Below are 13988 nucleotides of genomic sequence, written 5' to 3' on the forward strand. Positions count from 1 at the left end.
TTCCAACACACATCACACCCACTGGACAGCACTGCCAAACCCAGGATGACCTCACCATTACACCCAGTGTCATAGCACAAAACAGCGCTCTGAAATATCTATGTTACCAACCCTTCATCTACCATCCATCACCTCTAACAAGAGCACGCTTCAAAGTCCCACGCCAGCACCCTGAATACCAACCAGTGCCATCCACTTCATGTAGCGTTTGACCAGTATCCAACCCACTGCAAACATCTGACTAACCAACAGGGACCGTCAATAAAACCAATCATCAGAACACTGAGCCACCCTCTTACAATCAGCATCTCAAGCAGCATCCAATCCCGCATCACAGTCCCCAGCCAGTGACAATCATGGGGCCGAATGATGCTGCCCAACACCCTCCAATGCATCACCTTGAACCACTTGACGTCAGCCATGGCGCGGGACAGTTCACACTCCAGGGTGGCGCCGGCTGTCTCTGGAACCCCCATATCCTGCGGCTCCTTCACAATGGTGATTGGTGGCTCTAAGGTGGGAGAAGAGAGAGGCGAGGTATGAGAGAAAGTCTGAAGTGGTATCCCAAAGGAAAAGCATGGTCTTCACTAGGAGACTTGTAATCTCCAGAACTGTGTCACAGACATAAGAGTCGAGATCTGAATCCAAACACACGTACACACTCGCATGTGTGCGCTCACACACACAGGCACACACACACATATACACACACACACGCACACACTGACACACACACACACACACACATATATATACACACATCCATCACTCATTAGGAAGACACACTGCACACACACAAAAACAATACATAACAACCAGACACAGGGGCTTATATACAAGAGGCCCTCCCACTGCAGCGTCACTTGTTTTGATGCTCTGATGGCGCAGGCCCTGTGTGGCTTTGCATGGCTCATAGATATGGAGTGAGACAAAACAGCGCAAGTTGCTGCCATGCCTTACACTGCTTCAGGGAGACGTGCCATGGGCGTTGCGGTGGGGGTTCCCACGCAAGACCCACAGACTTTGATGCTGCCCCAGATTTAAACCGTACACCTCCCAGAGCAGGCATAACAAGGAGAAACATGTTTATTTCTCCTAGTTTTCTTACTCCTTCCATGTGTGTTGTATTCTGCAGCACACACGGAAAGAGGATAACACCTGTATTCATTGCTTTTGTTAATTAAGATGCCCCTTCCTACACAAAAACAATCCTGCCAACAACGGAGGCAGCCTTGCACAATGGTGCAAGGGTGCCTATGTTGGCGCTTGGCAGCAAACTGTGCACGAGCGCAGGGGGAAGGGACAGGAATGCTCTGTATTTCACAAATACAGTGCATTCCTTCCCTTTCACTTTGACGTTGGACAGCACAGCCAGAGGACTTGTGGCGCTGCCCTACGCCAATCCCTCATACATTAGGGTGACAGTATGCATAACCCTGCTGTACACATGCACTCATCGCCCACATCCATAAACATTTACATCCCTCACAGTCCCACTGCGCATCACTCAAGCATACCACAAACGCTGCACACCTGTTCAACACACCTAATATACACACAGACGCACACGCACACATACAGACACACGCACACACACACTTAACTCTGTAATACTACAAACACCCGTTTCATCCTGTCCACCACACAGACCACTCTCACACCACACAACTGTGTTATAAGTGCACATTCCACTGACCCACTGCAAAAACTATCCTGACTCCCCTTTACAGTCCCCACACTGGCCAGGTAAACTCATCAGATGCACCTCTCACACACAAAAACCTTGAACGGACCCTGCAGTGAAGGGTAGCGCAGTCTGCCGTTTAGAGAAAGACAATCCAGACAGGGCATGCTTTAAAGAGCAGTACACAGTCAGCTGGGTCACAGATGGCACGCCTGCAACAGGGGTCCAAAACTGATGAGAATGACAGTCAAGCTCTCCTAGGGGAGTATTTACAACAAGGGGGCATGCAGACTGTGAGGACAACACCTAGCTGCATTGTGTGGGTCTGACATCAGCAACATGTACACAGCAAGGGTCAGGATACACACAGCTAGGATCAGGACACACAGTGAGGGTCAGGACACACACAGTGAGAGTCAGGATACACCCACCGAGGGTCAGTATGCACCCAGCACAGGTCAAGACACACAGCCAGGGTCAGTACACACACAGCGAGGGTCAGAACACACACGGTGAGGGTCAGGGCACACACAGTAAGGGTCAGAACACACACAGTGAGGGTCAGGACATACACAGTACTCTGCCACCACCAGACATGTTTTTGAACTCATGGGGTGAGAGCCAGCACTTTCAGAGGACAGAAACGAAGCCTGCTTTGGGCGAGGTGCTTCACAGCTCCTCTAGGATATGAAGGTCTTCCTGGGCGGAAAGCTTCAAGGGCAATGCCACGTTTGAAATCCAACCCAGCAACCTCCAGATAGTGCGGGAAACCAAGACCCCTTTCATGATCCACTTTTGGCGGGAGGAAAGGAGGAGGGTCGCCCGTTAGCCTGTACCACCATTAGGGGAGGACAGGTGATATGAACCCCTCTCCTGAAATTCCACCATCTTGAGATGGTGAGGAAACCTATCAGGGCTAGGGTAGTGCCTCTTATCACAGGAACTGGTCACTAGAGGGTGTAGACACCCTAAAGGTAGATAGCCCATTGGCTATTACCTGTCTCCACTTGTCCCTGCCCCTAAATTCAGAGTTTAGGTGGCAACCCGTGACATGAACATCAGATCCGCCGGACAAGAGAAGACCAGGAAAAAAAAGACCCACTGCATGAGAACTGAAGCCCTGCTGCAGAAGAAAAAAGGCACCAAACCCTGCCAGCTACTGCAAGGACTTGACAGTTTCTGCTGCTGTGGCGTTCTGAAACCTGAAAGGACTCCAAGAACCACGGAGCACCTCCAGGCTTCAAGAAATTGCCTTCAAGCTCCCTTGGAATGACGGCATCATTACCCTGCACACCTCATGCAACGATCCTGTGAAGTCTAGTTTGTTGACTTGCTGCTCCTCGCAGCAGCGGAGGAAGAAAAGGTACAATAGCTCCAGAGGGTCAGATCAGCCTCTCCACCAAGATTGAAGGAACTAGGTCAAACTGGAGCTGCGGCGCACCAATACCAGGGGTGCCAAAACCCCAAGGCAAACATCAAGAAGAAGAGTCCATTCCAGACTCCCGAACTACCAGAAGGACTTTACAGGATCAGTGACTGCGGAGTGCAGGGGAGTGATATCTTCACTTCAAGGGAGCTTCTTGGGGATTACTTGAAGGGTCTAGTTGCTCCGGGGTTCTTGGAGTCCTTTCAGGTTCAGGAAAATACAGCTGCAGCGATTGTCGAGTCTTTGGAGCAGTTAGCAGGGTTTGGTGCCTTTTTCTTCTGCCTCGGGGCTTCAGTTCTAAGGCAGTAGTCTTCTCTGTTCTGGTCTTCTCTTGTCCTTCCAAGCTGATGTTCAGGTCTTGGGATCCCATCTAAAAACTGAATTTAGGGGCATTACAAGGGGAGACAGGTAGTAGCCAATGTGCTGCTTACCTAGAGGGTATCTACAACCTCTAGTGATTCCATCTAATGGGAAGGGACACTACCCTAGCCCTGATTAGAGGTTGCTACACCATACCAAGATGATGGGAATTCAGCAGAGGGGTCACATTGCCTGCCCCGCACTAGGGGTGTGTTGGCTAAGTGGGGACCATCCTCCTCATCTAACTAATTATCTCACCTTTCCTCCCATAAAAAGTGCAGCAGGTAAGGGGGCTGGGCCTCCCCCACCCTCTGGAGGTTCCTGGCTTGGGTTTTAAAGGCGGCATCCCCTTTGAAGCTTTCCGCTCAGGATGGCCATCCTGTCCTGGAGGAGCTGTGAAACAGCTCTGCCATTAGCAGGCTTTACTTTTTTCCCTGAGAGCACTGGCTCTCACCCATGAGGGCACAAACAAGTCTGGTGGTGGCAAACTAGTGAAAACAGTCAGAGACCACACCAGGGACTGGTAAGTATTCAGGAGACCCTCTAAAAGGGTCTCCTGCGTGCATTTTTTAAATAAATGTAACACGGGCATCAGTGAGAATTTATTAAGACAAGATGTTTGTAACCAAACATCTTAGAAATCAGTGAAGCCATCATGGAGCTAGGAAACTCGTGCTGACAAGTATCCAGCGCATGAACTCTTGATGGCTTCCATGTGCACTTACAACATCGCAGAATGGACTGGACATTGTAGGAGCATATCTGCTCATGATTATATGCCCACACATAGAATACAGTACACCCTGCCTTAGGGCTAAAGGCCAGCAGTAGGAGTGACTTACCTAAACCGTATGCAGAGCATGGGTGGCATGGCACACAGGACTATGTGCTATGTCGACTCTTTGGATTTTGTTGCACCAAAACATGCAGCCTGCAATGGCCGAGTGCATAGCCTTGGTGGCACGACCAGTGCTGCAGCCCCAGAGGACCCTCTTCAGTACCCATGCTGTAGGTACCAGCGGCACCATTTACTAGGGACCTACAAGTGTGGTGCAAGTTGTGCCAATCGTGGTACAGTGTTTAGGGAAAGAGATTGGGCACTGGGAACCTGGTTAGCAGGGACACAGTGCACTTACGGTTTAAAAGCACATCAGACAAAAAGTGGGGGCTAACCATGCAAAGAGGCACTTTTCTACAAGGACGCACACAAAGATGGTCAGGACACACTCAGTGGGGTTGGCACAGATAGCGAGGGTCAGGGCATAAAATGAATCTATGACCCTCAATGAGGGGCCTACATCTGCAATGAGCAGTCAGGCATGTAGTGAGGGTAAAGAGACACACGAAGTGAGGGACGGACACACAGTGAATCACTCGACCCACAGTGAGGGGCTTTCATCTGCAATGAGCAGTCATGCACGTGGTGAGGATCAGGACAAACTCAATGAGGGTAAGAACACACACAGGGAGGGTCGGGATGCACACACTGAGGGTCAGGGCATAGAGTGAATCCATCGCACTCAGTGAGGGGCCTGCAACTGCAATGAGCAGCTATGCACACAGCAATGGACAGGACACATGCAGAGAGGGTTAGGACACATATAGTGAGGGTGAAGACGCACACAGTAAGGGTGAAGATGCACACAGTGAGGGTCAGAAGATGGTCAAGAGAGTCAATGAGAGTCAAGACACATATGGGCATATTTATGAGAGCTTTGTGTCATGCTTGCACTATGCAACGTGGTACACACGTGACACAAACCTCTAAGTCAGATTTATGAAGCCACACAAATCCACTTTGCGTGGCTTTAAATGGTTCAGAAATGTGGAGAGAGGCAAAGCAGTACAAATCACTGCGTTGCCGTACTCTGCACAAGGGAGGCGTTCCATGGGCATTGCGCTGGGTACTCCCACGCACCTCCCATGGATTTTTGACACCCACCCAGATTTACAAGACCTTGTAAACCTGGGGATGCGCCAAAAAGATATGCATCCCAAGGGGAGGCTTAACGAGGAGAAATATGTTTATTTCTCCTCGTTTTTTCCTCTTTCTGTGTGTGCTGCATTCTGCAGCACACACAGAGGTAACAACACCTCTAAGGAAGGTTTACCTTTCTGCAGAAAAACAATCCTGCCTACCAGACTGGCCTCCTTGCATCATGGTGCAAAAGTGACTGCGTTGGCGGTAGGGTGCCAAAACGGGTCTCGCGCACAAGGAAAGGACAGGAATGCGCCACATTGCACAAATGCAGTGCATTCCTGCCCTTTCTCTTTGATGCATGGCAGCACAGCGAGGTGCTTGCTGTGCTCGCCTGCACCACTAAACTCGTAAATATGGCCCATAGTGAGAGGCAGCACATACAGTGAAGATCAGGAGACACAGCGGGGGGAGGGCACGCAGTGAGAACGAGGACATAGAGTAAAGATCAGGAGAGACCGTGCGGGGAGGGCACGCAATGAGAGTGAGAAACACAGAGTAAAGAACAGGAGACACAGTGGGGGAGGACACGCAGTGAAAGCGTGGACACAGAGTAAAGATCAGGAGACACTGTGGGGGGAGGGCACGCAGTGAGAACGAGGACATAGAGTAAAGATCAGGAGAGACCGTGGGGGGGAGGGCACGCAGTGAGAGTGAGAACACAGAGTAAAAATCAGAAGATACAGCAGGGGGAGGGCACGCCGTGAGAACGAGGACATAGAGTAAAGATCAGGAGAGACCGTGGGGGGAGGAAACACAGTGAGAGTGAGAAACACAGAGTAAAGAACAGGAGACACAGTGGGCGAGGGCACGCAGTGAGAGCGAGAACACAGAGTAAAGATCAGGAGACACAGCGGGGGGAGGGCACGCAGTGAGAACGAGGACATAGAGTGAAGATCAGGAGAGACCGTGCGGTGAGGGCACGCAGTGAGAACAAGGACACAGTGTAAAGATCAGGAGACACAGTGTGGTAGGGTATGCAGTGAAAGTGAGGACATAGAGTGAAGATCAGGAGACACTGTGGGTGAGGGCACACAGTGAGAACAAGGACATAGAGTAAAGATCAGGAGAGACCATGCGGGGAGGGCACGCAGTGAGAACAAGGACACAGTGTAAAGATCAGGAGACACAGTGTGGTAGGGCATGCAGTGAGAGTGAGGACATAGAGTGAAGATCAGGAGACACTGTGGGTGAGGGCACGCAGTGAGAAGAAGGACATAGAGTAAAGATCAGGAGAGACCGTGCGGGGAGGGCACGCAGTGAGAACGAGGACACAGTGTAAAGATCAGGAGACACAGTGTGGTAGGGCATGCAGTGTGAGTGAGGACATAGAGTGAAGATCAGGAGACACTGTGGGTGAGGGCACGCAGTGAGAACAAGGGGAACAACCTTTACAACGCAACTTTTACAACGCACTACACTTACAACGCATTTTTTACAACACACAATCCATTACAACGCATGACATTACAACGCATGACACTACAACGCATTTTTAAAAACTACCTTTACAACGCATTCCATTACAACGCATACTACCATTACAACGCATACCATTACAACGCATAATATTAAACTACACTATCCAACACTTTCCCTACTGTTGCACCCCCTGGAGTTAGAATAGTAATTTTTACCCCTATACTATCCAACACTTACCCTACTGTTGCACCCCCTGGAGTTAGAATAGTAATTTTTACCCCTATACTATCCAACACTTACCCTACTGTTGCACCCCCTGGAGTTAGAATAGTAATTTTTACCCCTATACTATCCAACACTTACCCTACTGTTGCACCCCCTGGAGTTAGAATAGTAATTTTTACCCCTATACTATCCAACACTTACCCTACTGTTGCACCCCCTGGAGTTAGAATAGTAATTTTAACCCCTATACTATCCAACACTTACCCTACTGTTGCACCCCCTGGAGTTAGAATAGTAATTTTAACCCCTATACTATCCAACACTTTCCCTACTGTTGCACCCCCTGGAGTTAGAATAGTAATTTTTACCCCTATACTATCCAACACTTACCCTACTGTTGCACCCCCTGGAGTTAGAATAGTAATTTTAACCCCTATACTATCCAACACTTTCCCTACTGTTGCACCCCCTGGAGTTAGAATAGTAATTTTTACCCCTATACTATCCAACACTTACCCTACTGTTGCACCCCCTGGAGTTAGAAAAGTAATTTTTACCCCTATACTATCTAATACTTACCTTAAATGCAATTTAATATTATGCGTTGTAATGGTATGCGTTGTAATGGTAGTATGCGTTGTAATGGAATGCGTTGTAAAGGTAGTTTTTAAAAATGCGTTGTAGTGTCATGCGTTGTAATGTCATGCGTTGTAATGGATTGTGCGTTGTAAAAAATGCGTTGTAAGTGCATGCGTTGTAAAAGTGTGCGTTGTAACAACATACATCCTGAGAACAAGGACATAGAGTAAAGATCAGGAGAGACCGTGCGGGGAGGGCACGCAGTGAGAACAAGGACACAGTGTAAAGATCAGGAGACACAGTGGGGGGAGGCCACGCAGTGAGAACGAGGACACAGAGTAAAGATCAGGAGACACAGTGGGGGGAGGCCACGCAGTGAGAACGAGGACACAGAGTAAAGATCAGGAGAGACCGAGGGGGGAGGAAACACAGTGAGAGTGAGAAACACAGAGTAAAGAACAGGAGACACAGTGGGCGAGGGCACGCAGTGAGAGCGAGAACACAGAGTAAAGATCAGGAGACACAGCGGGGGGAGGGCACGCAGTGAGAACGAGGACATAGAGTGAAGATCAGGAGAGACCGTGCGGTGAGGGCACGCAGTGAGAACAAGGACATAGAGTGAAGATCAGGAGAGACCGTGCGGTGAGGGCACGCAGTGAGAACAAGGACACAGTGTAAAGATCAGGAGACACAGTGTGGTAGGGTATGCAGTGAAAGTGAGGACATAGAGTGAAGATCAGGAGACACTGTGGGTGAGGGCACACAGTGAGAACAAGGACATAGAGTGAAGATCAGGAGAGACCGTGCGGTGAGGGCACGCAGTGAGAACAAGGACACAGTGTAAAGATCAGGAGACACAGTGTGGTAGGGTATGCAGTGAAAGTGAGGACATAGAGTGAAGATCAGGAGACACTGTGGGTGAGGGCACACAGTGAGAACAAGGACATAGAGTAAAGATCAGGAGAGACCATGCGGGGAGGGCACGCAGTGAGAACAAGGACACAGTGTAAAGATCAGGAGACACAGTGTGGTAGGGTATGCAGTGAAAGTGAGGACATAGAGTGAAGATCAGGAGACACTGTGGGTGAGGGCACGCAGTGAGAACGAGGACACAGAGTAAAAATCAGGAGACACAGTGGGGGGAGGCCACGCAGTGAGAACGAGGACACAGAGTAAAGATCAGGAGAGACCGTGGGGGGAGGAAACACAGTGAGAGTGAGAAACACAGAGTAAAGAACAGGAGACACAGTGGGCGAGGGCACGCAGTGAGAGCGAGAACACAGAGTAAAGATCAGGAGACACAGTGGGGGGAGGCCACGCAGTGAGAACGAGGACACAGAGTAAAGATCAGGAGACAGAGTGGGGGGAGGCCACGCAGTGAGAACGAGGACATAGAGTAAAGATCAGGAGACACAGTGGGGGGAGGCCACGCAGTGAGAACGAGGACATAGAGTAAAGATCAGGAGAGACCGTGGGGGGGAGGGCACGCAGTGAGAGCGAGAACACAGAGTAAAGATCAGGAGACACAGTGGGGGGAGGCCACGCAGTGAGAACGAGGACACAGAGTAAAGATCAGGAGACAGAGTGGGGGGAGGCCACGCAGTGAGAACGAGGACATAGAGTAAAGATCAGGAGACACAGTGGGGGGAGGCCACGCAGTGAGAACGAGGACATAGAGTGAAGATCAGGAGACACAGCAGGGGGAGGGCACGCCGTGAGAACGAGGACACAGAGTAAAGATCAGGAGAGACCGTGGTGGGAGGAAACACAGTGAGAGTGAGAAACACAGAGTAAAGAACAGGAGACACAGTGGGCGAGGGCACGCAGTGAGAGCGAGAACACAGAGTAAAGATCAGGAGACACAGCGGGGGGAGGGCACGCAGTGAGAACGAGAACACAGAGTAAAGATCAGGAGACACAGCGGGGGCAGGGCACGCAGTGAGAACAAGGACACAGTGTAAAGATCAGGAGACACAGTGTGGTAGGGTATGCAGTGAGAGTGAGGACATAGAGTGAAGATCAGGAGACACTGTGGGTGAGGGCACGCAGTGAGAATAAGGACATAGAGTAAAGATCAGGAGACACAGTGGGGGGAGGGCCCACAGTGAGAGTGAGGGCCCAGATCACCCTGCATGTCAAGAGCCGCAATGAGGCTCAGGGCCCTCAGTCACTGTAGGTTGACAGGAGATGTCCTACCTTTTACTCTGAGTCTGGCGGAGCAGCGGATGTCGTCGGCGGTGAAGATGATGGTGCCCGAATCCTCCAGGGTGAGGTCAGAGAGGGTTAGGCTGTGCAGGCACCCACTGGCGCTGATCCGGAAAGCATTGCAGGGCTTGAGGCGCAGGCCATCCTTGGTCCAAACCCCATCCACTTTGGGGTGGGACAGTTCCAACTGAAAGGTGGCTGCCTCCCTTTCAAAGGTGTCCACATCTGACAGCGGCTTCCGCAACACCACCTTCCTGGCTGGGGACCACAGGAGAGAGGCAAGAAGGTTAGCTAAGAGACTTCGAGGCACTACCACTTGAAACTGATAGTCCAGGTTACAGGGAAGGTTTGTTTTAGGGCTGGTATAAGCGATGGTTTTTAAGTGGGGTTAAGTTAATGACTGGACCTCAGTCGGCATAGGTGTCTGACTGAAGGGAATAGGCTTTAGGGGTTGGGACCTTGTGATCTGAGGTTGGTTGAGGTTGAGTTTAGGGTTGTGCAGAAGATTGTGTTTAGGGTAATGGTTATAACTGAGTGTAGGGATGGGGTGGATATAGGCATAATGGCTAGAATAAGACTTAAATGCATTAAAGTAGGGTGGACATTGGTGAACCTATGCACAGAAGTGGCATGTAAACCTGCCCCCTGCAGCAGCCCTAGGGGAGGGCATGCAGCTCCAGCTGTACCCCTCTGAGAGAATAGTGTCCCGAGGGATGGTAATCCATCCCCTGCAGAGATGTACCTGAGATGTCCTAAGAGATCTTTCTACCTGTAGAGGCTGCTCCTAGGAGCACAGCTTGAGGAATTCCTACTACATTCCCTATACTGGACCACAGGCACCTGGCTTAAGGGGTTGCACCATTTCTACAATACAGAAATATCCCATAAGGGGACGGTGCTGATGTCTCATAGAGAGACATCAACTTTACTCCACAGTTATGTACATACACCCATATATGTACCTTGATGATATACCTGTCTACAAGGTACGTCAAGTTTGGTGTTAAGTATAGTAAATCTATACTAACCTATATATACCTTGGTGGTCGGAATAGCAGCTACGAGATTCTTGTACTGTGATATTAACATCCATAATATTCTGACATACAGTCTCTCATTAAGGCACTCACCGTCCACCGGTAGCTTGGCCCAGCTTAAGTGCCCACGCTTCATGGCAAGCTTGCCTTGAGTCTTATTATGTTCTAGTGGTTTCACTTTACACACACAGGATTCGACATGAGTAAAGCCCCAGCTCAAAGGTACTCACCCTCCACGGATAGCTTGGCTTGAGTCTTGTAATGTTAATGGAGGTCCTCACCTTATACACACAGGATTCGGCCTAAGTGATGTCATACCATGTAGGTACTCACCTTCCACAGAGGGCTTGGACAGAGTCATGCTGTGCTGTGAAAGTACTCACCTTCCAGCGGTAGCCGGACCCAACTTAGGTGCTTTAACACAAGTATTCACCATCCATGGACAGCTTGCATTGAGCACTATGATGTCATACAGGTCTTTCCTCTTACACACACAGGATACAGCCTGTTTAATGCCACATAACAAGGAAACTCACTCTTTACAAACAGCTTGCCTTGAGTCTTATTATGTTATAGGGGTTTCACCTTCCACACACACTGGGTTTGGCCTGAGTAAAGCCACACACAGAGGAACTCACCTTCCATGGATAGCCTGGCTTGAGTCTTGTCATGTTATGGAAGTCCTTGCCTTATACACACAGAATTCGGCCTGAGTGATGTCATGTCATGTAGATACCCATGCTCCACAGAGGGCTAGTCCTGAATCATGCTGTGTCGTAGAAGTACTCACCTTCCACAGGTAGCATAACCCAATGTAAGTTGTATACCGCAGATACTCACCCTCTACAGTATCATCGCAAATGTACTCACCCTCCACAGATAGCTTGGCTTGGGTCTTGTCATGCTGTAGGGTCTTCACCTTCCACACACAGGATTTAGCCTGAGTATCATCGCAAATGTACTCACCCTTCATGGATAGCTGGCTTGGGTCTTGTCATGCTGTAGGGTATTCCCATTCCACACATAAGATTTAACCTGAGTATCATCACAAATGTGCTCACCCTCCACAGATCGCTTGGCTTGGGTCTTGCCATGTTATAGGGTCTTCATCTTCCACACACAGGATTTAGCCTGAGTATGATCGCAAATGTACTCACGCTCCACGGATAGCTTGGCTTGGGTCTTGTCATGCTGTAGGGTCTTCACCTTCCACACACAGGATTTAGCCTGAGTATCATCACAAATGTACTCACGCTCCATGCAGAGTTTGGCTTGAGTCTTATCATGTTATGGAGGTCCTTACCTTATACACACTGGATTTGGCCTGAGTAATACCACATCACAAAGTTACTCAATCTCCACAGATAGCTTGGCTTGGGTCTTGTCATGCTGTAGGGTCTTCACCTTCCACACACAGGATTTAGTCTGAGTATCATCGCAAATGTACTCACCCTTCATGGATAGCTGGCTTGGGTCTTGTCATGCTGAAGGGTCTTCCCCTTCCACACATAAGATTTAACCTGAGTATCATCACAAATGTGCTCACCCTCCACAGATAGCTTGGCTTGGATCTTGTCATGATGTAGGGCTTCACCTTCCACACACAGGACTTAGCCTGAGTATCATCACAAATGAACTCAACCTCCACAGATAGCTTTGTTTGAGTCTTGCCATGTTATAGAGGTCTTCTCCTTCCACACACAGGAATTAGCCTGAGTATCATCACAAATGTACTCAACCTCCATGGATAGCTTGGCTTAGGTCTTGTCATGCTGTAGGGTCTTCACATTCCACACACAGGATTTAGCCTGAGTATGATCGCAAATGTACCTCCATGCAGAGCTTGGCTTGAGTCTTATCATGTTATAGAGGTCCTTACCTTATACACACTGGATTTGGCCTGAGTAATACCACATCACAAAGGTACTCACCCTCCACGGACAGCTTAGCTTGGGTCTTGTCATGCAGGCTCTCACATCGGTAGTTGCCACGATCAGAGAACCGGACATCGTGGATGGTCAGGGCGCGTTTCCGACCAGACTCGCCGAGGGTGTACTTGGCCCCGGGCTGTATGACCACACCATGCTTCATCCACTGCACCTCAGCAGAGTCCGTGCTGACCTCCACCTCCAGGGTCACATCTTCCATCTCCTCCACTGTCACATTCTGCAGCTTGGTCAGGAAGGACACCTGGGCCTCTGTGGGACACAGCGAGAGATGAGCAAGGACACCTGTGCGAAGCCACACATGTTACCTTCACCCACAACAATACGACAGGAGAAAACACACAGCAGTGAGCCTGGAGCAACAGTAGAAAAGGACACAACATAATGTAATTTCCTGGTGACAACAGTACCTAAGAAGGGGGTGTATGTAAATCTCATATGTAGGCTCGATTGGGCCACTGGCATTCTTTGGACATTGTAAAAACGTAGCTATGTCTTGTTTTCTATAGAAACTTTTTACTTACTTTGGAAGAGAGCCTCACACGTCCTAGCAGATAACGGTGGGGGGGGAGGGTTGGGGGAGGGCGTTGGAGGGAACAGAGCTTGATAGCAAGCTCTATCTTCCTGACTGTGTAGCAATATTCTAGCCCCCCCCCCTCCAACCTGCAGAACTGGGATACACGATTTTATAGTGAAGAAAGAAACCTAAGAGGGCAGCTCCTCTTCCACAGCCCTCAACTCTAGTGAAGAGACACATATCTGATGACCCCTTTTCAGTCATCAGCTCTTATCTGAAACTCCTCCCTGTATAAGGGGGGTGGGTGGGGGTCGCTCCTCATCCCAGCACTGAAATGGTGACAGGTTGACTGGCACCTTTCTAGGCTGAAAGGGGGCTCACCTTGGTGGAGGCAGGATGTTCTGCTCTGCCCTGGTCTTAAGCGCAGCAAACTCAACATGATGATGGACTCACCCCCAGTCACAGTTCTGGGTTTTATCCATCGTTCTTTTGCTCAATATGTCAACGCAGGTTGCCCCCAGTCATATGAAAATCAGTCTAGACCCTGCTCCCCATGTGAACAGTGCAGCCCGAACTGCCAAGGCAGGTCCTCCCTGGATTAGACACAAG

General features: G+C 49.7%; 1 protein-coding gene across 9 annotated transcripts in view; it reads right to left on the reverse strand.

Moving 5' to 3' along the window:
- The window catches only part of OBSL1 (obscurin like cytoskeletal adaptor 1), a 685475-nt gene that overhangs the window by 47358 nt on the left and 624129 nt on the right, over positions 1–13988 (reverse strand). For all 9 annotated transcript variants that reach the window (XM_085650183.1, XM_085650179.1, XM_085650182.1 and 6 more), the window contains 3 exons: positions 12848–13114; positions 9871–10137; positions 399–511 (listed from right to left, as the gene is read on the reverse strand). In XM_085650183.1, coding sequence (XP_085506309.1) covers positions 399–511; positions 9871–10137; positions 12848–13114 — 647 coding nt within the window. The remainder of the gene's footprint in view (positions 1–398; positions 512–9870; positions 10138–12847; positions 13115–13988) is intronic.

This window comes from Triturus cristatus, chromosome 3_2 (genome assembly GCF_964204655.1).
Source record: "Triturus cristatus chromosome 3_2, aTriCri1.1, whole genome shotgun sequence".
NCBI lineage: Eukaryota > Metazoa > Chordata > Amphibia > Caudata > Salamandridae > Triturus > Triturus cristatus.